The sequence below is a fragment of the Bombina bombina genome, chromosome 3 (genome assembly GCF_027579735.1).
Source record: "Bombina bombina isolate aBomBom1 chromosome 3, aBomBom1.pri, whole genome shotgun sequence".
In the NCBI taxonomy this organism is placed as follows: domain Eukaryota; kingdom Metazoa; phylum Chordata; class Amphibia; order Anura; family Bombinatoridae; genus Bombina; species Bombina bombina.
This window is the reverse complement of record NC_069501.1, coordinates 1182827506-1182852579: the sequence shown is the minus strand read 5'-3', so window position 1 is coordinate 1182852579 and position 25074 is coordinate 1182827506. Positions and strand designations below refer to the sequence as shown.

The window sequence follows — 25074 nt, the reverse complement described above, 5'->3', positions numbered from 1 at the left end:
GGGCGTGGCCCTTACCTCCTGTAATGTCAGCGATAATTTCTTTCAAACCGGGCCCAAATAAGGACTGCCCCTTGAAAGGTATATTAAGTAATTTGGACTTAGAAGTAACATCAGCTGACCAGGATTTTAGCCACAGTGCCCTACGTGCCTGTATGGCGAATCCTGAGTTCTTAGCCGTAAGTTTGGTTAAATGTACTACGGCCTCCGAAATGAATGAATTAGCTAGTTTAAGGACTCTAAGCCTGTCCATAATGTCGTCTAGCGTAGATGAACTAAGGTTCTCTTCCAGAGACTCAATCCAAAATGCTGCCGCAGCCGTAATCGGCGCGATACATGCAAGGGGTTGCAAAATAAAACCTTGTTGAACAAACATTTTCTTAAGGTAACCCTCTAATTTTTTATCCATTGGATCTGAAAAAGCACAGCTATCCTCCACCGGGATAGTGGTACGCTTAGCTAGAGTAGAAACTGCTCCCTCCACCTTAGGGACCGTTTGCCATAAGTCCCGAGTGGTGGCGTCTATTGGAAACATCTTTCTAAATATTGGAGGGGGTGAGAACGGCACACCGGGTCTATCCCACTCCTTAGTAACAATTTCAGTTAATCTCTTAGGTATAGGAAAAACGTCAGTACTCGCCGGTACCGCAAAGTATTTATCCAACCTACATAGTTTCTCTGGTATTGCAACGGTGTTACAATCATTGAGAGCTGCTAAGACCTCCCCTAGTAATACACGGAGGTTCTCCAATTTAAATTTAAAATTTGAAATATCTGAATCCAATCTGTTTGGATCAGAACCGTCACCCACAGAATGAAGCTCTCCGTCCTCATGCTCTGCAAGCTGTGACGCAGTATCAGACATGGCCCTAGTATTGTCAGCGCACTCTGTTCTCACCCCAGAGTGATCACGCTTGCCTCTTAGTTCTGGTAATTTAGACAAAACTTCAGTCATAACAGTAGCCATATCTTGTAATGTTATCTGTAATGGCCGCCCAGATGTACTAGGCGCCATAATATCACGCACCTCCCGGGCGGGAGATGCAGGTACTGCCGCGTGAGGCGAGTTAGTCGGCATAACTCTCCCCTCGCAGATTGGTGAAATTTGTTCACATTGTACAGATTGACTTTTATTTAAAGTAGCATCAATACAGTTAGTACATAAATTTCTATTGGGCTCCACCTTGACATTGGAACAAATGACACAGATATCTTCCTCTGAGTCAGACATGTTTAACACACTAGCAATAACTTGCAACCTGGTTATAATCTTTTTTAGCAAAAACGTACTGTGCCTCAAAGAGGTACTTAAACGATTAAATGACAGTTGAGATAATGAACTGAGAAACAGTTATAGCATCAACTTTAAAACAACACAACTTTTAGCAAAGGTTTTTGTTCCCATTAGTAAGATAACATAACTAAATTTGACATAAAAATTATTGAGTAACGTCTTTATCCACAGTCAATATAAAAAATTCTCACAGCTCTGCTGAGAGAATGTACCTCCCTTCAAGAAGTTTGAAGACCCCTGAGATCTGTCAGAGATGAACCGGATCATGCAGGAAAAATAATAATAGCTGACTGGAAATTGTTGATGCGTAGTAAAGAGCGCCAAAAACGGCCCCTCCCTCTCCCACACAGCAGTGAAGAGAAACGAAACTGTCACAATTCAAAGCAAACTACTGCCAAGTGGAAAATAAAGCCCAAACATTTATTTACTCAGTACCTCAGCAATGTAAACGATTCTACATTCCAGCAAAAACGTTTAACATGATATAATACTTATTAAAAAGATTAGTGACCTTTAACAGAGTAGTTCCGGTGAAGTACCATTCCCAGAATACTGAAGTGTATACATACATGTCATTATAACGGTATAGCAGGATTTTCTCATCAATTCCATTCAGAAAATAAAAACTGCTACATACCTCAATGCAGATTCATCTGCCCCTGTCCCCTGATCTGAAGCTTTTACCTCCCTCAGATGGCCGAGAACAGCAATATGATCTTAACTACTCCGGTTAAAATCATAGTAAAAACTCTGGTAGATTCTTCCTCAAAGTCTGCCAGAGAAGTAATAACACGCTCCGGTGCTATTATAAAATAACAAACTTTTGATTGAAGTCATAAAAACTAAGTATAATCACCATAGTCCTCTCACACATCCTATCTAGTCGTTGGGTGCAAGAGAATGACTGGGACTGACGTAGAGGGGAGGAGCTATATGCAGCTCTGCTGGGTGAATCCTCTTGCATTTCCTGTTGGGGAGGAGTTATATCCCAGAAGTAATGATGACCCGTGGACTGATCACACATAACAGAAGAAATACAATTTTAAAGCTTTATCAAGCGCCTTGAGATGTTGAATTTGAAAAGTCAAAACTGTCTACTTAAAGGTGTTGGAAAGTGTCTCGAAAATGGATTGTGGTCGCCAAGAACTTTATGTCCCCATAGGAAAAATAGGGCTCTTAGCAATGATCTGAAAAAACGATCACAAGTATTTTATAAATTGTGAAATATTTTAATAATAAATATTTTAACATTCTTATAGGCAGACTTTCTAATTCTGCAGTTTCTAATAGCAATAATAAATGTAACTAGTTTAAAAAATAATGCGGAGAGTATTGGTAGAAAATATGTAGTATTAGAAATATGCATGAGCTATAGAGTGGAACAGATTATGCATTACTTACTTACTATACTACAATGCACTAAAACAAAACATACAGACTCCATGGGATCAAAATAATCTAATGCAAGTATATATATTTAAAGGGCCAGTCAACACTAAAATTGTTATTGTTTAAAAAGATAGATAACGCATTTCCTACCGATACCCCAGCTTTGCACAACCACCATTGTTATATTAATAAACTTTATAAAATTTAAACCTCTACATGTCTGCCTGTTTCTAAGCCACTAAATACAGCCTAGTTTTTCACAACAGGGGAGTACTAGTTCATGTGAGCCATAAAGATAACATTGTGCTCACGCCCGTGGGTTGTGGCAGACACTGCACTAATAGGCTAAAATGTAAGTCAATAGATAATAAAAAAGTAATGTACCATAATGAAGCTGTGAGAATGTTTGTACCCCAAACCATAAGTAGAAAGATAGCCGTCAAATTCACTAGAATAACTCACTCCATCACAAGACAGATGAAGAAGGTGAAAGTCTAAACAAAACTTATGTAATGGGTGCTCGGTGGAAACCGAGGTGATAGATCTCAAGCACTTACCTGGCAGCTGATTCCTCAACCATTTCAGGCAAGGAAGAAGCCTGAGTGCTTTCAGTGCACGCCCTCGATACAATGCAAAAAGCTGCTTACAATATTCCAAATACCCTCTAACATTCTCAACAGCAGATATATACAGGTCTCTTAAAGGGATAATGAACCTATTTTTTTCTTTCATGATTCAGATAGAGCATGCGATTTTAAGCAATTTTCTAACTGTAGCCACCAATCAGCAAACGCTACCCAGGGCACTGAACCAAACATGGGCAGGCTCGTAAGCTTACACTCCTGCTTTTACAAATAAAGATACCAAGAGAACGAAGAAAAATTGAGAATCAGAGTAAATTAGAAATTTGCTTAAAATGGCATGTTCTATCTGAATCATGAAAGAAAAAATATGGGTTCAGTATCCCTTTAATCATAGTATAAAAAAACACTATAAAATTGTGAGACCACCAACTCCTCTTTTCCTCCATAAAGTAATATTGTGTTCAAAACTTAAATTTAACCAATTCTTATGTTGCAATAATACTGTATCTAAAAAAATAAATAATTCTTCAAGTTTCAGAGTTGGTTGGACTACCCCTGGGCTTAAAGAGTGTGTTCCTTTTGTGTGTCAAAAGTTATTTCACATCCTTTAAAAAGATATTTTCAGAACCTTCTTTTATTGTCTATAAACTGCCATCCAACTTACAATGTATACTAGTGTCTTCAGTCAGACAACAGAAAATGTCAACAAAAGATGAGAAACCTGTGTACACACATATACACCAGAGAAGATACAACAAACCAATCTTAATTACTCTATACTACGCTTAAACTGTGGCTCAGGAAATCTGATCTACATTGGAATGCGTGCAAAACTCCCAAACACAGTACTTTAAACAAGTCTCACAAACTTAACATATATATATATATATATATATATATATATATATATATATATATACTATGCAAAAAAGGCAGCACTCACTGGTCATTTGTAAGTAAAATTTAGCTTTTAATAATACAAAATGTTAAAAACTTGGGAAAAACATGACGTTTCGATGCCTAACTGGCATCTTTTTCAAATGTCCCAAAAGGTAAATCCAAAGTGGTCACACCAGCTATGTGGTGTTCCCCATGAGAGCATAAAACTACTGGCTGAATGTGTTATATTTATACAAGTCATAGCTGACATCAAGGCTGTGTTCAACTGTGGATAATCACTTGCAAATCTGATCAGCTGGTTCCGTTCCCACCCACAAGCTTTATACTTCATTGTGCTGTTAGTTGAGCAACTGCATGGCTAATTTGCATATGTGGGAGTGATCTGCACCAGAGTAGTGTCCAATGATCTTGCGATGTTTTCAGGCGTATTCATACACGCCCACTTGTCTCTGCTGTGAGTGAAACTTCCCCAAACAAAGGGATATTAGCCTGTGACTTATGAACTGCTTCTGGCACAACGATGCCGTATGATTCACACAGGTTGGTGAGGGGTCACCTTTGTCAATCAATGTAGAAGCTGCATGTTCACCTTGGCACATGATGTACTGAACATTGCACTGGGATGTAATACACATTGAAAAGTTGTAGTGAGGAGATCAAATGTCCCACCTATAGCGGGTACACCCTCGCATTTATTCATAAAGCAACAGCTAATGCAGGAATATCAGGAAATATCGATGGGGTGTAATACACATTCAATCTATTCAAATCAGACAACACGAATGCCCCACTTGTAGCGGGTACATCCCCATTGGTTAATATGAAGCTCCCATGCAAGATTAGCAGAAAATGCTTGATAGAGCACACAATCCAGAGTAAATTTTTTTCATTTTTTCTTCTCTACATTTTTTCTCTTCCTTTGCTACTTGGCTAATGTGTTATTGGATGTCATTTATTCAACATCACCACCCCCCACATGTTGCTGGATTGTGTGCTCTATCAAGCATTTTCTGCTAATCTTGCATGGGAGCTTCATATTGTTTGGGGAAGTTTCACTCACAGCAGAGACAAGTGGGCGTGTATGATGACGCCTGAAAACATTGCAAGATCATTGGACACTACTCTGGTGCAGATCACTCCCACATATGCAATTTAGCCATGCAGTTGCTTAACTAACAGCACAATGAAGTATAAAGCTTGTGGGTGGGAACGGAACCAGCTGATCAGATTTGCAAGTGATTATCCACAGCTGAACACAGCCTCAATGTCAGCTATGACTTGTATAAATATAACACATTCAGCCAGTAGTTTTATGCTCTCATGGGGAACACCACATAGCTGGTGTGACCACTTTTGATTTACCTTTTGGGACATTTGAAAAAGATGCCAGTTAGGCATCGAAACGTCATGTTTTCCCCAAGATTTTAACTTTTTGTATTATTAAAAGCTAAATTTTACTTACAAATGACCAGTGAGTGCTGCCTTTTTTGCATAGTACATACTGTTTTGACATTGCACCCTGGCAGCTGCTACTAAATATATGGTGTGCATTCCTACACAGGACTTTGCTATATATATATATATATATATATATATATATATATATATATATATATATATATATATATATATATATATATATATATATATATATATATATATATATATATTAAAAATAGGCAATATGGGAAAAAATGAATATTGTGATTTTGGGCATGAAATATCGCAATAAGTTATGCAAATAAATACTCCTGGTAGTTTGACTTGAAATTATTCAGGGGCCGTATAAGCCGTATGCCTGGTGTCCCTCAAGTTGAGATCAACTAGATGCAGGATGCTGCCAGGGAGCTCCGCAAACCTCGCTTACTTATTTCAAACAGCAGGTTGTCTGTCAGATTTTAACTCCTGAAATTTCGATCAAAACCTCCAGATCCACTAGTGTGACTGTGTCTTGTAGCCTTAGACTGCCGTTTCTGGTCAACGATATTAGGTGATCTCCTACAAGCTGCTGCCAGGGAGCTCTGTAAAGCCTTGTTTGCTTTTGCCAAACAGCGGGTTATCAGTCGGATTTCAAATCCTTGCAAACAGGTAGGAACCACAGGATCGCCTGGTTAAGGCTGTGTCTTGTCACCACAGGCTGACGTTGCCAGTCAGCGGTACTGTGTCCGCGAGGTAGACGGGTGACCTCTGTTTAGTAAAAGGGATTCTTTAGGCAACAAAGCTTAGGCCAGTAGACTGAAAACAAATGTTTCCGGCTAGTTTTCAAAGCACTGTGGGGCGAAACGCGCGTCGACTGAGTGCTATGGAAGAGCAAATTTGTTTCCAGTCTACTGGCCTAAGCTTTGTTCCTAAAGAATCGCTTTTACTAAACAGAGGTCACCCGTCTGATAGAATTTTTAAACCAGTTTTATAATAAAATCAGCTAAATTTATATAATGACAGATCAATTTTTTTAAGCAAATGTTACCTTTTGGCAGCATGACTGGATGGTGTAAAAGAAACTTCTTCAATATCCGAGTCGTCATCTTCAATGATCTGAAAATACCAAAAATTGATCAACATGAAACTGTAATGGTTCAATATCCTATAAAAATATCAATGCATTTTAAACCTAGTATTGACTGGACAATTAAGTGTTGCTGCCCATCAGATCCTATTTATAACACATTTTCTATCTTAAAGATCGATATTAAACTTTCATGATTTAGATACAGAATATACATTAAAAAAAAAAGTGGTCAAGACATGTGAATTGTCCTAAAAAGCTACATTTCAACGAAGAAGAAAAAATATTTTGTAATTTTGTAAACTGGGAAGTTTTTTTTATTAATTATCCCTCTATTATAGAAGTTTAATTTTGGCTTCTGTGCCTCTTTAAATCTACACTGGAGGAAGCATGACATACAATGTTGCTGACCAGTAAATCAGCAGTTTTTCCCAAATTTTAACCCTGTGATCACTTGAAAACTCAGGGTAAAGGTTGAATAATACAAATCTAAATAATAATGAAAAACTATAAATCTGACATTCAATGAGCAACACATTAAGAAAAAAAAGTTCTTAAATTTCCCATTTAAAATTTAGTTGTGCTTTATATGCATACCTGTGAATACCTATCCAGCTATTAGATTTAGACAAACATATAATTGTCACTCCATAGAATATACAGCACTCAATCAATATGTAATGATGTGCTTAATCAGTAAATAATAAACTAAATTTGCTTTATAAAACGTTATTTTTGTTACAAAAAGGAAATTTATGCTTACCCGATAAAATAATTTCTTTTACGATATGCCGAGTCCACAGGTTTCATCCTTACTTGTGGGATATTAACCTCCTGCTAACAGGAAGTGGCAAAGAGCACCACAGCAGAGCTGTTACATAGCTCCTCCCCTAACTCCTCCCCCCAGTCATTCGACCGGAGATATAGGAAGAGAAAGGAAAAGCTAAAAGGTGCAGAGGTGACTGAAGTTTTGAAAAATAAAATAAATCCTGTCTTAAAATGACAGGGTGGGCCGTGGACTCGGCATATCGTAAAAGAAATTAATGAGGTAAGCATAAATTTCCTTTTCTTTTACAAGATATGCCGAGTCCACGGGTTTCATCCTTAGTTGTGGGATACCAATACCAAAGCTTTAGGACACGGATGAAAGGGAGGGACAAGACAGGAACCTAAACGGAAGGCACCACTGCTTGAAGAACCTTTCTCCCAAAAATAGCCTCAGAAGAAGGAAAAGTATCAAATTTGTAAAATTTGGAAAAAGTATGAAGGGAGGACCAAGTCACAGCCTTACAAATCTGTTCAACAGAAGCATCGTTTTTATGTCAGCCGGATGATGCTTTTCAGCCAAAAAGAAAGAGAGGTAGCCGTAGATTTTTGACCCCTACGTTTTCCAGAATAAACAATGAATAGAGAAGATGTTTGACGGAAATCCTTGTTCGCTTGTAAGTAAAACTTCAAAGCACGAACCACATCCAAGTTATGTAACAGACGTTCCTTCTTAGAAGAAGGATTAGGACACAAGGAAGGAACAACAATTTCCTGATTAATATTCTTATTTGAAACAACCTTAGGAAGAAATCCAGGCTTAGTACGCAAAACCAGATTATCAGAATGAAAGACAAGATAAGGCGGATCACATTGTAATGCAGAAAGCTCAGAAACTCTTCAAGCAGAAGAGATAGCAACTAAAAACAACACTTTCCAAGATAACAGCTTAATATCTATGGAATGCATGGGTTTAAACGGAACCGCTTGAAGAACTAAATTCAGACTCCATGGTGGAGCAACAGGTTTAAACACAGGGTTGATTCTGATTAAAGCCTGACAAAAAGACTTAACGTCTGGGACATCCGCTAGACGCTTGTGTAATAAAACTGACAAAGCAGAAATTTGTCCTTATAAAGAACTAGCAGATAACCCATTCTCCAATCCTTCTTGGAGAAAGGACAAAATCCTAGGAATCCTAATCTTACTCCATGAGTAGCCCTTGGATTCGCACCAATAAAGATATTTATGCCATATCTTATGGAAAATCTTTCTAGTGACAGGCTTGCAAGCCTGAATGAGAGTATTAATGACCGACTCAGAGAATCCCCGCTTTGATAAAATCAAGCGTTCAATCTCCAGGCAGTCAGCTGCAGAGAAGTTAGATTTGGATGTTTGAATGGACCTTGAATGAGAAGGTCCTGCCTCAACGGTAGTTTCCACGGAGGTAGAGACGACATGTCCACTAGATCCGCATACCAAGTCATGCGTGGCCACGCAGGCGCTATTAGAATTACTGAAGCTCTCTCCTGTTTGATTCTCCCAATCACACGGGGTAGGAGAGGAAAAGGAGGAAACACATAAGCCAGGTTCAATGACCAAGGTACTGCTAGAGCATCTATCAGTACATCCTGAGGATCCCTTGACCTGGACCCGTAACATAGAAGTTTGGCATTCTGTTGAGATGCCATTAGATCCAATTCCTGTGTGCCCCATTGTTGAGTCAATAATGCAAACACCTCTGGATGGAGTTCCCACTCCCCCGGATGAAAAGTCTGACGACTTAGAAAATCCGCTTCCTAGGTCTCTACTCCTGGGATATAGATTGCTGATAGATGGCAAGAGTGATTCTCTGCCCATTGGATTATCTTTGATACCTCTATCATTGCAAGAGAACTCCTTTTTCCCCCTGGTGATTGATATATGCTACATTTGTGATATTGTCCGACTGGAATCTTATGAATTTGGTCAGTGCCAACTGAGGCCACGCCTGAAGCGCATTGAATATTGCTCTCAGTTCCAGAATATTGATTGTTAATTAAGACTCCGTCGGAGTCCAAGTTCCCTGAGCCTTCAGGGAATTCCAGACTGCACCCCAGCCCAAGAGGCTGGCGTCCGTTGTCACTATAACCCATGATGGCCTGCGGAAGCACTTTCCCTGGGACAGATGATCCTGTGACAACCACCAAAGAAGAGACTCTCTGGTCTATTGATCCAGATTGATTATAATCCCCATGCCACTGTCTGAGCATGTACAGCTGCAGTGGTCTGAGATGAAAGCGAGCAAACAGGACGATGTCCATTGCTGCTACCATTAATCCAGTGATCTCCATACACTGAGCCACTGATGGCCGAGGAATGGACTGAAGAGCTCAGCAAGTACCAGGTAGCCCTCAGTTTACGCCGGGGTTAGGTTCCAGAAGGAATGGTTGTAAATCGAAACCGTTGTAAATTGAAACCCAGTTTATAATGTAAGTCAATGGGAAGTGAGGGAGATAGGTTCCAGGCCCCTCTCAAAATTGTCATAAGTAACACCTAATACATTATTTTTAAAGCTTTGAAATGAAGACTTTAAATGCTAAACAGCATTATAAACCTAATAAAATAATCACACAACACAGAATAAATAATGAAACTAAGTTAAATGAACAAAAACTTTTGCTAAACAGCATTATAAACTTAATAAAATAATCACACAACACAGACTTCACTTGCATTTTTCAGCAAATAGGTATTTCTATTCATTCCAATCTGGACTGATTTATAGACAGGAAGATCTTGTTCCTTTGAAATCTGCTCGATAGCTCAGGTCTGGTTAAACGGATTAATTTCAGCTTGCTTGGCTTTGCTGCAACACAAGCGGACAGCTCCGCCTACTGGATATTTTAATAAATGCACTGCTTCTCAATGCTTTTCAATAGCAGTCACATGACTGGAAAAAAAGGTTGTTATTCTGAAACGGTGTAAATTGAACCGTTGTAAAACGAGGGCCACCTGTATTTAGAATCTGAATATTTTCATGTCTACCGAGTCTATAAGAGTTCCCAAGAATGGAACTCTTGTTTGTGGAACAAGTGAACTATTTCCTATATTCACTTTCCAACCATGAGTCCTTAGGAAGGACAGCCCAATGTCCGTGTGAGATTTGGTCAGATGACAATTTGATGCCTGAATCAAGATATCGTCTAGATAGTGCGCCACTGCTATGCCCCGCGGCCTGAGAACCGCTAGAAGGGACCCTAGCACTTTTGTGAATATTCTGGGAGCTGTGGCCAATCTGAAGGGAAGGGTCACAAACTGATAATGCTTGTCCAGAAAAGCAAACCTTAGAAACTGATGATGATCCTTGTGGATAGGAATGTGAAGGTACGCATCCTTTAGATCCACGTTGGTCATGTACTGACCCTCCTGGATCATTGGTAAGATTGTTCGTATAGTCTCCATCTTGAACGATGGGACTCTGAGAAAATGGTTTAGACATTTTAAATCTAAAATAGGTCTGAAAGTTCCCTCTTTTTTAGGAACCACGAAAAGGTTTGAGTAAAAACCCCTGTCCCTGATCCAGTTTTGGAACACAACAAATTACTCCCATGGTATAGAGGTCTTTTACACAGTGTAAGAACGCATCTCTTTTTGTCTGGTCTACAGACAAACGTGAAAGATGAAATCTCCCTCTTGGGGGAAAATTTTTGAATTCCAGTTGATACCCCCGGGTCACAATTTCTAATGCCCAGGGTTCCTGCACATCTCTTGCCCAGGCCTGAGCAAAGAGAGAAAGTCTGCCCCCTACTAGATCCGGTCCCGGATCGGGGGCTGCCCCTTCATGCTGTCTTGGTAGCAGTGGACTTTTTGGCTTGTTTACCCTTATTCCAGGTCTGGTTAGGTCTCCAGACAGACTTGGAATTAGCAAAATTTCCTTCCTGTTTAGTAGAACAAGGGAAAGCAGAGGGTACTGAATGTTTGGTAGGTTTAGACTGTCTAGCTGGTGGGGAATCTAGCACACCTGAAGTAAACTTTATCCCAAAGTTTAAAGAGTTATAGTTAGTTGTAGTAGGTGGCACAAAACAAGTTGCTATTCCCAATGTGTCTTACTGTAAATATGTGTGATAATATGTGGGCTCAATATATGTTAATGTTTTGATGAGTCCTAATTTTATATTCTCTTTTGGAAAAAAATGGATGTCGAAACTATTTAAGAAATAAATATGATCCTTTATTTGATTATGGTAAATTTACCCAATAGTAGTGATGCTAAAAGTACACTTAAACAAAAATTATTACAATTCCTTCAAAGTTTAAAAAATGACACCGGTGTCTCTATGTATAAAAATGTACATAATATATAAAAAATAAATTAAATTAAAATAATAACGTTGAAATCTTATAATTTATACAGTTTTGGGTTTATCACAAGTTGTAATTTCTAACAAAATGTTTGTAGATACAATTTTATAGTGGATAAAACAATAGTTGCTGTATAGTTCATATAGGATACTTTGTTTCAAGTTCAGCTATGCAATTGAGATCTTATCTTAGGCAACTATATATCAAATGTAGAGGTATGTTGGTGCGATTTTTATCACACTATAATATAAGTATACAAATTAGTACCTTGAAGTGTATCTGTTTGATATCACTTTTGTGAGATAATTGCGGTTAAATAAACGCCGCTATGCCAGTGTTTTGATTAAGTTTCAAGATCAAGCTGGTGGCAGTTCTATATGAGCTGCTGGCGGTTAAATAAATGCCGCTTTGGTTTCCTCTTATTTGGTGGGCTTATCTGTTTGCTGCGAGAAAAACAGAATTTATGTTTACCTGATAAATTTCTTTCTCCAACGGTGTGTCCGGTCCACGGCGTCATCCTTACTTGTGGGATATTCTCTTCCCCAACAGGAAATGGCAAAGAGCCCAGCAAAGCTGGTCACATGATCCCTCCTAGGCTCCGCCTACCCCAGTCATTCGACCGACGTTAAGGAGGAATAATAGCATAGGAGAAACCACATGGTACCGTGGTGACTGTAGTTAAAGAAAATAAATTATCAGACCTGATTTAAAAACCAGGGCGGGCCGTGGACCGGACACACCGTTGGAGAAAGAAATTTATCAGGTAAACATAAATTCTGTTTTCTCCAACTTAGGTGTGTCCGGTCCACGGCGTCATCCTTACTTGTGGGAACCAATACCAAAGCTTTAGGACACGGATGAAGGGAGGGAGCAAATCAGGTCACCTAAATGGAAGGCACCACGGCTTGCAAAACCTTTCTCCCAAAAATAGCCTCAGAAGAAGCAAAAGTATCAAACTTGTAAAATTTGGTAAAAGTGTGCAGTGAAGACCAAGTCGCTGCCCTACATATCTGATCAACAGAAGCCTCGTTCTTGAAGGCCCATGTGGAAGCCACAGCCCTAGTGGAATGAGCCGTGATTCTTTCGGGAGGCTGCCGTCCGGCAGTCTCGTAAGCCAATCTGATGATGCTTTTAATCCAAAAAGAGAGAGAGGTAGAAGTTGCTTTTTGACCTCTCCTTTTACCTGAATAAACAACAAACAGGGAAGATGTTTGTCTAAAATCCTTTGTAGCATCTAAATAGAATTTTAGAGCGCGAACAACATCCAAATTGTGCAACAAGCGTTCCTTCTTTGAAACTGGTTTCGGACACAGAGAAGGTACGATAATCTCCTGGTTAATGTTTTTGTTAGAAACAACTTTCGGAAGAAAACCAGGTTTAGTACGTAAAACCACCTTATCTGCATGGAACACCAGATAAGGAGGAGAACACTGCAGAGCAGATAATTCTGAAACTCTTCTAGCAGAAGAAATTGCAACTAAAAACAAAACTTTCCAAGATAATAACTTAATATCAACGGAATGTAAGGGTTCAAACGGAACCCCCTGAAGAACTGAAAGAACTAAATTGAGACTCCAAGGAGGAGTCAAAGGTTTGTAAACAGGCTTGATTCTAACCAGAGCCTGAACAAAGGCTTGAACATCTGGCACAGCTGCCAGTTTTTTGTGAAGTAACACCGACAAGGCAGAAATCTGTCCCTTCAGGGAACTTGCCGATAATCCTTTTTCCAATCCTTCTTGAAGGAAGGATAGAATCCTAGGAATCTTAACCTTGTCCCAAGGGAATCCTTTAGATTCACACCAACAGATATATTTTTTCCAAATTTTGTGGTAAATCTTTCTAGTTACAGGCTTTCTGGCCTGAACAAGAGTATCGATAACAGAATCTGAGAAACCTCGCTTCGATAAAATCAAGCGTTCAATCTCCAAGCAGTCAGCTGGAGTGAAACCAGATTCGGATGTTCGAACGGACCCTGAACAAGAAGGTCTCGTCTCAAAGGTAGCTTCCAAGGTGGAGCCGATGACATATTCACCAGATCTGCATACCAAGTCCTGCGTGGCCACGCAGGAGCTATCAAGATCACCGACGCCCTCTCCTGATTGATCCTGGCTACCAGCCTGGGGATGAGAGGAAACGGCGGGAACACATAAGCTAGTTTGAAGGTCCAAGGTGCTACTAGTGCATCCACTAGAGCCGCCTTGGGATCCCTGGATCTGGACCCGTAGCAAGGAACTTTGAAGTTCTGACGAGAGGCCATCAGATCCATGTCTGGAATGCCCCAAAGTTGAGTGACTTGGGCAAAGATTTCCGGATGGAGTTCCCACTCCCCCGGATGCAATGTCTGACGACTCAGAAAATCCGCTTCCCAATTTTCCACTCCCGGGATGTGGATAGCAGACAGGTGGCAGGAGTGAGACTCCGCCCATAGAATAATCTTGGTCACTTCTTCCATCGCTAGGGAACTCCTTGTTCCCCCCTGATGGTTGATGTACGCAACAGTCGTCATGTTGTCTGATTGAAACCGTATGAACTTGGTCCTCGCTAGCTGAGGCCAAGCCTTGAGAGCATTGAATATCGCTCTCAGTTCCAGAATATTTATCGGTAGAAGAGATTCTTCCCGAGACCAAAGACCCTGAGCTTTCAGGGATCCCCAGACCGCGCCCCAGCCCATCAGACTGGCGTCGGTCGTGACAATGACCCACTCTGGTCTGTGGAATGTCATCCCTCGTGACAGGTTGTCCAGGGACAGCCACCAACGGAGTGAGTCTCTGGTCCTCTGATTTACTTGTATCTTTGGAGACAAGTCTGTATAGTCCCCATTCCACTGACTGAGCATGCACAGTTGTAATGGTCTTAGATGAATGCGCGCAAAAGGAACTATGTCCATTGCCGCTACCATCAACCCGATCACTTCCATGCACTGAGCTACGGAAGGAAGAGGAACGGAATGAAGTATTCGACAAGAGTCCAGAAGCTTTGTCTTTCTGGCCTCTGTTAGAAAAATCCTCATTTCTGAGGAGTCTATAATTGTTCCCAAGAAGGGAACCCTTGTTGACGGGGATAGAGAACTCTTTTCCACGTTCACTTTCCAGCCGTGCGATCTGAGAAAGGCCAGGACGATGTCCGTGTGAGCCTTTGCTCGAGGGAGGGACGACGCTTGAATCAGAATGTCGTCCAGGTAAGGTACTACTGCAATGCCCCTTGGTCTTAGCACAGCTAGAAGGGACCCTAGTACCTTTGTGAAAATCCTTGGAGCAGTGGCTAATCCGAAAGGAAGCGCCACGAACTGGTAATGTTTGTCCAGGAATGCAAACCTTAGGAACCGATGATGTTCCTTGTGGATAGGAATATGTAGATACGCATCCTTTAAATCCACCGTGGTCATGAATTGACCTTCCTGGATGGAAGGAAGGATAGTTCGAATGGTTTCCATCTTGAAAGATGGGACCTTGAGAAATTTGTTTAAGATCTTGAGATCTAGGATTGGTCTGAATGTTCCCTCTTTTTTGGGAACTATGAACAGATTGGAGTAGAACCCCATCCCTTGTTCTCTCAATGGAACAGGATGAATCACTCCCATTTTTAACAGGTCTTCTACACAATGTAAGAACGCCTGTCTTTTTATGTGGTCTGAAGACAACTGAGACCTGTGGAACCTTCCCCTTGGGGGAAGTCCCTTGAATTCCAGAAGATAACCCTGGGAGACTATTTCTAGCGCCCAAGGATCCAGAACATCTCTTGCCCAAGCCTGAGCGAAGAGAGAGAGTCTGCCCCCCACCAGATCCGGTCCCGGATCGGGGGCCGATATTTCATGCTGTCTTGGTAGCAGTGGCAGGTTTCTTTGCCTGCTTTCCCTTGTTCCAGCCTTGCATTGGTCTCCAAGCTGGCTTGGCCTGAGAAGTATTACCCTCTTGCTTAGAGGACGCAGCACCTTGGGCTGGTCCGTTTTTACGAAAGGGACGAAAATTAGGTCTATTTTTTGCCTTGAAAGGCCGATCCTGAGGAAGGGCATGGCCCTTACCCCCAGTGATATCAGAGATAATCTCTTTCAAGTCAGGACCAAACAGCGTTTTCCCCTTGAAAGGAATGTTTAGTAGCTTGTTCTTGGAAGACGCATCAGCCGACCAAGATTTCAACCAAAGCGCTCTGCGCGCCACAATAGCAAACCCAGAATTCTTAGCCGCTAACTTAGCCAATTGCAAAGAGGCGTCTAGAGTGAAAGAATTAGCCAATTTGAGAGCATTGACTCTGTCCATAATCTCCTCATAAGGAGGAGAGTCACTATCGAGCACCTTAATCAGTTCATCAAACCAGAAATATGCGGCTGTAGTGACAGGGACAATGCATGAAATGGGTTGTAGAAGGTAACCCTGCTGAACAAACATCTTTTTAAGCAAACCTTCTAATTTTTTATCCATAGGATCTTTGAAAGCACAACTATCCTCTATGGGAATAGTGGTGCGTTTGTTTAAAATAGAAACCGCTCCCTCGACCTTGGGGACTGACTGCCATAAGTCCTTTCTGGGGTCGACCATAGGAAACAATTTTTTAAATATGGGGGGAGGGACGAAAGGAATACCGGGCCTTTCCCATTCTTTATTAACAATGTCCGCCACCCGCTTGGGTATAGGAAAAGCTTCTGGGAGCCCCGGCACCTCTAGGAACTTGTCCATTTTACATAGTTTCTCTGGGATGACCAAATTTTCACAATCATCCAGAGTGGATAATACCTCCTTAAGCAAAATGCGGAGATGTTCCAATTTAAATTTAAAAGTAATCACATCAGATTCAGCCTGCTGAGAAATGTTCCCTAAATCAGTAATTTCTCCCTCAGACAAAACCTCCCTGGCCCCCTCAGATTGGGTTAGGGGCCCTTCAGAGATATTAATATCAGCGTCGTCATGCTCTTCAGTAACTAAAACAGAGCATCCACGCTTACGCTGGCAAGGGTTCATTTTGGCTAAAATGTTTTTGACAGAATTATCCATTACAGCCGTTAATTGTTGCATAGTAAGGAGTATTGGCGCGCTAGATGTACTAGGGGCCTCCTGAGTGGGCAAGACTCGTGTAGACGAAGGAGGGAATGATGCAGTACCATGCTTACTCCCCTCACTTGAGGAATCATCTTGGGCATCATTGTCATTATCACATAAATCACATTTATTTAAATGAATAGGAATTCTGGCTTCCCCACATTCAGAACACAGTCTATCTGGTAGTTCAGACATGTTAAACAGGCATAAACTTGATAAGAAAGTACAAAAAACGTTTTGAAATAAAACCGTTACTGTCACTTTAAATTTTAAACTGAACACACTTTATTACTGCAATTGCGAAAAAACATGAAGGAATTGTTCAAAATTCACCAAACTTTCACCACAGTGTCTTAAAGCCTTGAAAATATTGCACACCAATTTTGGAAGCTTTAACCCTTAAAATAACGGAACCGGAGCCGTTTAAAGCTTAAACCCCTTTACAGTCCCTGGTATCTGCTTTGCTGAGACCCAACCAAACCCAAGGGGAATACGATACCAAATGATGCCTTCAGAAGTCTTTTATAAGTATCAGAGCTCCTCTCACATGCGACTGCATGCCATGCCTCTCAAAAACAAGTGCGCAACACCGGCGCGAAAATGAGACTCTGCCTATGCTTTGGGAAAGCCCCTAAAGAATAAGGTGTCTAAAACAGTGCCTGCCGATATTATTATATCAAAATACCCAGAATAAATGATTCCTCAAGGCTAAATAAGTGTTAATATCAATCGATTTAGCCCAAAAAATGTCTACAGTCTAAATAAGCCCTTGTGAAGCCCTTATTTACAATCGTAATAAACATGGCTTACCGGATCCCATAGGGAAAATGACAGCTTCCAGCATTACATCGTCTTGTTAGAATGTGTCATACCTCAAGCAGCAAAGGACTGCAAACTGTTCCCCCAACTGAAGTTAATGCTCTCAACAGTCCTGTGTGGAACAGCCATGGATTTTAGTTACGGTTGCTAAAATCATTTTCCTCATACAAACAGAATTCTTCATCTCTTTTCTGTTTCTGAGTAAATAGTACGTACCAGCACTATTTGAAAATAACAAACTCTTGATTGAATAATGAAAAACTACAGTTAAACACTAAAAAACTCTAAGCCATCTCCGTGGAGATGTTGCCTGTACAACGGCAAAGAGAATGACTGGGGTAGGCGGAGCCTAGGAGGGATCATGTGACCAGCTTTGCTGGGCTCTTTGCCATTTCCTGTTGGGGAAGAGAATATCCCACAAGTAAGGATGACGCCGTGGACCGGACACACCTATGTTGGAGAAATTCACTTTTATATAAGTGTTTGGGTAGTTGTCGTGGCCGCTCAGTTACCTTATCCTTTGTCGGTCAGTGACCGATCGCGCTCTTAAGGGTTTCTTGGTGGGATCTTCGTTGCGGTTAAGTTCTAACCGTTTGCTGATGTTTTTTTAAGTATCTCCGGTTTTTCTATTCTGTGGCTTGTCTGTCGGTCAGTGACCGATCACGATGGTATGGTTGTTGGATAACCTCCTGATGTGGAATTTTTGCGTGCCTTTCCGGTCTGTTGTTCCCAGGTTTCTTAGATGTCAGTCAGTGACCGATCTGGGTGCTGAAATGTGGTTGTTGGGATAAGTTGAAAGTTTGTAGGATAAGTAGAAAAAGGATTTCTAGTTATCAATGTGATCTTTGCGGTTAAATATATGCCGCTCAGTGGGAACTTGAATATTTCAACTGGGTAAAGGCTGTCCAGCCGAAACATGTTGACACCAGAGCACACCTGCACTGGATTTGAGAAGACAAAGTGAATACCAGCTATACCCAGTTGAAATATTCAAGTTCCCAGAGGGTTCAGTATTTACGTTAATACCTGGCCTACTGCATTTACCCTGCAAACCTGGCAGTTTAGATAATACCTCAGTGAGGGTAGTTGACATAACTGCAGCCATATCTTGCAGAGTAAAAGAATTAGACGCACTAGATTTACTAGGTGTCACTTGTGTGGGTTTTAAAGGTTGGGACACTTGAGGAGAATTAGATGGCATATCCTGATTCTCTTCAGACTGAGAATCATCCTTAGACATACTTTCATTTCCTAAAATATGTTCTTTACAGTGTAAGGCTCTATCAGTACAAGAGGAACACAATGTAAGAGGGGGTTCCACAATGGCTTCTAAACACATAGAGCAATGGGTTTCCTCAATGTAAGACATGTTAAACAAAGTAGTAATAACCACAACAGTTGGCAAACACTTTATTTATTGAAAAAAATAATTTTGTAAAAAACGGGTTCTGCGCCTTTAAGAAATAAAAGCGCACAATTTTTTTCCAAACACACTTAAGTAGCCTATAAACGTTCAAAAAATATGAATATAAATGCAGAGTTGCCAAAAATTATTGCATCCCAAATGCAAGAATAGAAATTTACACTTTAGAGGAACATTTAAGCATAAAAATTACACTTTGCTAAATAAGACCCCTGCATCTCGCCACAGCTCTGCTGTGGCGCCTACCTGCCCCCAGAACACTGCCAAATGGATCAACACCAATCCTGATAGTACAGAACACATATAGGGCCCAACCGGAGCAAATGTCTGCTGTCTCCTTCAGTGTAAACTAGGCCCTGCCCACAATGGAGGCTGCACTGAAATTTAAACTACCTCATGAGAAACGGTTTCAAACTGCCATGTGGTCCCCAAAAACACAATAAAAGCCATCCTTTTGTTTAACAATATAATAAAGACTTAGTAATATGTCCCAGTGTTTTAATTATATGCTGACTTTGAGTGCATAAGTATTAGAAAACAAACACCCAGGAGTACAGTAACACCCTTTTGCATATAGGACTACTGCTTCCCCTGTTCCCACTATGAGGAACCCAATCAGCCAGTTCTGATATATTAACTCTCCTCAGAAATAAAAAGGCTGAAAACATACCTCAAATGCTGCTTGCTGCATGAGACTGTTCTCCACATTGAAGATTTTTCCCATATTACCTTCACATCTGTGGGAACCATAATTGATCTTAGTAACTGCCGCTAAGATCATCAATTTCAGGGGGAAATCTTCTTTCAAATCCCCCCCTGAGTCAAATAGTACTCACCGGTACCATTTAAAATAAAAAACATCTTGTTTGAAGAAATTAAAATTATCATTTTATCACCACTATCACTTTACCCTTCCTATTACTAGCATAGGCAAAGAGAATGACTGGGGGTAGGAGTTAGGGGAGGAGCTATGTAACAGCTTTGCTGTGGTGCTCTTTGCCACTTCCTGTTAGCAGGAGGTTAATATCCCACAAGTATCGGGGGCGGAGCTAGCCTTACAACAGCATGGTCGCACATCTCTAGAGCTCTGCATAGATTCTACTATATATTGAGAAAAAGGACTTCCTAGCTGGTTACCCAACACCTCAAAAACGGGACTGAAGTCTGAAGTTAACAGAGCTAACTTACGACACAGCCTAAACATAGAAACTTATGTGAAAACCAAGTTTTGTGCCTTATTAACAAGTCGCCTAGAGCTGAAGCTATTTGACGGTAGCCATTTTCCTCTTCTCGTGGCATAGCCCATCCGTTTCTTCCAAAATCTCTGTGGAGAGACACCTACCCCTATTCTTCCTCCTACTAAGACGGCTCCAAAAACCACACTCGCAGACATGGAGAGGTTTAGTAATAAGCTAGACGCAACCTTTACAGACATGAAGCACGACCTTCTCAGCATAATGGCACTTTGTACCTCTCTTCCATGTTTTACTGGCGAGCAACATCAGGAGACAGAAATGCAGCCTACTCATGGCCTGGATGGCTGCGAGTCCCAGAATCTGCGGGTACAGCAGTTAAGCATTCCCAATCTACGGGAAGAGGAGTCACCGGTGGAACACATGATCAGGCCTGAGCGTAGGCCACATGGAGCTGATGCAGACCTGCATTTACATACCGTAAAAGCGGACATCGGGTATGACCCTCCTACTCTCCGATCTGAGCCTGGGGAGCGAGGAAGTAACAAGAGAGGGCTGAAGGAAAGTGTTTCTAGAGCAGAAGCCGATAAGAATTCAGAGAGATACTTCAACATGAGATCTAGCTTGGCCCTGAGAAGACGGCTAGTCAAACTATCTAATTGTCGCAGCGCAACAGCAGAGATCAATATGAAATCTGGCAGCCTTACAGTTTACTGCGTTTATTCCACTACGGGAGACTCACCAGAGAAGATGTCACCGCATTGCAGGTTCCCAGCCCTCACTTACACTGACCTAACTACACCCGTACAGCTACCACATGAGAAGCGGTTAACAATGCTGCAGAAGAAGTGTGCTTTGAGCCTCCTGACAGTTGCGCAGCTCTTGGGATCTTCTTCGCTCCCAAGAGATCAAGAACAATTGCCTACCCTTGGGGTAAGAGTTACCGGAGCCTTCCTGACCTTTATTTGCTGCAGATTGGGCATTGGGTAAATACTCCCAGCAACATTTCATCTCCCAAAAGAGGACCTAAGACTATGAGCTAATTTTTCACTCTCCCTTTCTCCTCTTTTAAAAGTTAATTTTAACATCTACTGAGCAATCCTATCAGGTTTCTTAAAAGTATTGCAAGTCCCCACAATAGCCTCGGCTCATTTAATTTAATGTCAAGTTTTAAGCAGCTTAAAGGTTTTGTCATTTTTCTTTTATATATTTAAATATCTGCCTATTTGGATGTAGTGCAGTGTTATAAATTCTGCTGGATGACATCTTTTGCATCGGTAGCTTAATGGGAGCTACCTGGGTTTGCAGCCTTCTTATTTTACTCCCTTATTACACCCATGAGAAGACAGGGAGTGATGTAGTGGAGGCCAAATAAACAGAAAGATATATTGCTGTAAAATATGGAGGAGGTTATAATAACCACACTCTGTCATTCATAGATTGCATTTGCATCACTGCTAATAACTTGAATAAGGTCTCCTTGTATACCGTCCATAACACAACCTTTATTTAACTCCCCAGTGCTGCATATGGACCTGACTCGTGTTCTTATTCTCAGGGTGCAACTACCACACGATTATTATATGCTATCAGACCTATATGTTTCAGAGAACTAGATTTGAATGATGTGATTGTATACTTGTTACAAAAGTGCAGCAAATAAGTCCAATGTTTCTGCTCCCCCAATATAATATAATATAACAAAATGTATAGATCTGTCTATGCCCTAGCTCCTATAGTGTCCAGGGGATTTCGAGACACTGTTGAGAGGTATGATTATGGACACTAGATGAAACTCCATAAGCCATATACCTATATTTCATAGATGTTTGGTACACTAGAATTAGTTACTTGAGCTACCTGCAGAGAATACATTGAAAACCTCATGATAATTAGACCCCTAAGTAATCACACTCCCTGTGTAGAAGTCTTAATCTAGACAAAATACCGGTCCTTGCTGAGCCCCTCTTCTCCCTTTCCCCGCCGGTACTTGTTGCCTGCGGGTCATACTCATATCCCTTTCACCCACATCGCCTAAAGCTGGCACTCCCCCAGGAGAGGAGCTCATGCAGTAGTCCCCTACAATCCCTAGATACACTAACTCTTTCATCTATGCATAACTTTTCCCGTAAATTAGTAAATTGGTCACCAGTTAATAAGCCTTCTAAAAACCCCATTCACATTATTAATTTGGCCTTCTAGATAGCTCCGCCCCTCATTCCCATTCCCTTTTTATTCTCCTCCTTTTCTAACATGAGCAGCTCTTGCCCGCTGAATTCTTTCTTCTCTTTTCTAGACCACCTTGGTCTAAGAGCGTCCAAACACATAATGCCCCACGCCTGCCTCAACCCTATTAGATTAAATAAACCTATAAATTTTCTCCATGGTAAGGCGCGGGCCACATTTATTATATATAAAATATAAATCTGAGGTTCCATTATTTTATGTACAAACATATACTCTGTTGCTGACATCCCTGTCCTAAATGGGTAACTTTAGCAATCTCATATGCCTCTTGTCAACTGTTGATATCTTCCTTCCCATTAGAGAGTTGGGGATACGGGACATAGATGTATGTTACATGACTATTGTACAAGTTCCCCTCCAAAGGCATATAGAATTTATTTCAAGATTTGCTATTTCTTTGGTTCACGACAATGTTATTGTTATAAGGATGCAGCTTTCAGAATTAAGCTGTTATTGTTATTGGATGAATATGTCATGAAACTTTCATAATAACCTCAATAAAAAAAATTTGGAAAAAAAAAAAAATCCCACAAGTAAGGATGAAACCCGTGGACTCGGCATATCTTGTAATAGAAAACTACTACTGTTAAGACGTGAACCATAGGGAACCACTTTTGCCAGAACATGAGAACAGGCAACCCAAAGAAAAAAATCCTGAAAAAGACATCAACATAAAATTAAGAACATTATTTTGTCTCCTTTAATCCTCCTACTGATTGATAGTACCATACAGAGTGAAAGCACTCCATTAAAGAGACTACAGACTCCTCTTACTTGCTGTGTTTAGGGGGTCCACTTAGTCTTGATTTACTAAAGTGTATATTTCATGAGAATGCATTTTAATAAAACAGGATGGGAATGCCCCCTGGTTGCCAAGGCTTTATGAGAAGAATCTGATTGGGTGACCGATATATTGGTCTTGCAATATAAAAACAAATTAGTGGCCAGATCACAGGTAAACACTATGCTATGATGAGGGAGCAGAGCATTAGCAGGAATCACAAAAGTAGTAAATGAGTACAGCACCTGTTGGTTCCTTAAAGCAGGTTTTAGTTCTGTATGATGCCCGTGGAGAAAGGGTTACTGCCACCCTTACAGCAACATAGACAAATGGAATCCACAGCACCAATTATGTAAAAGAAAATACCTTTATTTTCACATTACATGCAACGTTTCGGCCTTCACAGCCTTAATCATGCATACAAAACACTTCAGCCTCTGTCCACAGTATATAGGCTGATCAATTAAAACATTAACTACAAACAGATTTGACAAAATGTTTCACACAAAGCAATTACTCCCTCTAGTGTTAGTCACATTTTACTACATCCTATAAAATTTAACTCTCAAGTTACCAAAAATACAATTACTAGAGGAGTTTCCACTGAATGTACAAGTGTCATTAAAAACAAGAAAATATATAGGAACAAGTCTTACTGCAATCTTATACCTCTATAGTAACACACTTCTAAAGTATATTACTGAAACCTTTTACCAATCTTACTGATAAACTTTACCTATGCGTTTAAGTGAACAAGTGACTTTACCTATGTGTTTAACTAAACCAAAACTAACTAAAAACATTTTTGAAGACATTTTTTTTTGTTTTGAATTTTTACTTTGTTACATTTAGAGAAAGACAAAGAAATCTATTTCTCTATTTAACCCTTTAGGGTACATACAATCTAATTTATGGATCCAGTAAGTTTCTTTTTGTTTAAGGATCCTCTCCCTGTCACCCCCTCCTCTTAATGTACCTACATGGTCAATAATCTGCCACCTAATTTGACTTATGTTGTGGCCTGCCTGGATAAAATGATTAGAAACATTTATTAAAATGGTAAACAATGATTGGTGTAACTTAACCCTTTAAGGACACAGCTTTCAGTTTGCTCAATTGTTTTATGACGGAAACATTCCGTCATATGTCCTTAAGAGGTTAAAAGAAAAAATCTCCAAACAAGGTGGTAAAAATAAGAGAAATGACAATCTGACTTTAGAGGAAAAACAGGCTTTTAAATCTTTAAAAGAAAAACAGAAAGATATGTTAGTGAGGGCAGCAGATAAGGGTGGTGCCACCATTGTTCTTGATGTTTGTAGTTAATGTTTTAATTGATCAGCCTATATACTGTGGACAGAGGCTGAAGTGTTTTGTATGCATGATTAAGGCTGTGAAGGCCGAAACGTCGCATGTAATGTGAAAATAAAGGTATTTTCTTTTACCTAATTGGTGCTGTGGATTCCATTTGTCTATTAGCAGGAATGAAGTCATTATTTAGATAAAGGTTATAAGATAAACTAATGCAGTTAAAATATGGTTAAATATTCAGAATTCAGAGGAATGTAAATCTTTACCTTTTAAAGGAATATGAAACCTAAACATTTTCTTTTGTGGTTTAAACAGAGCATACAATTGTTAAAAAGTTTCCAATTTACTTGCAAATTTGCTTCCTTCCCATGGTATTCTTTGTTCAAGAAATACCTAGGTAGGCATTTACTGAAATTGAGGGGAGTGAGAACTCTCCTCAATAAGAATATACATATAGCACTCCTGAGTTCTGTCACATAAATTATTCCAAG

General features: G+C 40.3%; 1 protein-coding gene across 2 annotated transcripts in view; it reads right to left on the bottom strand.

The window, feature by feature from the left end:
• Nucleotides 1-25074, bottom strand: part of MRE11 (MRE11 homolog, double strand break repair nuclease) — a 1042570-nt gene that overhangs the window by 245690 nt on the left and 771806 nt on the right. For both annotated transcript variants that reach the window (XM_053708610.1, XM_053708611.1), the window contains exon 18: nucleotides 6632-6699. In XM_053708610.1, coding sequence (XP_053564585.1) covers nucleotides 6632-6699 — 68 coding nt within the window. The remainder of the gene's footprint in view (nucleotides 1-6631; nucleotides 6700-25074) is intronic.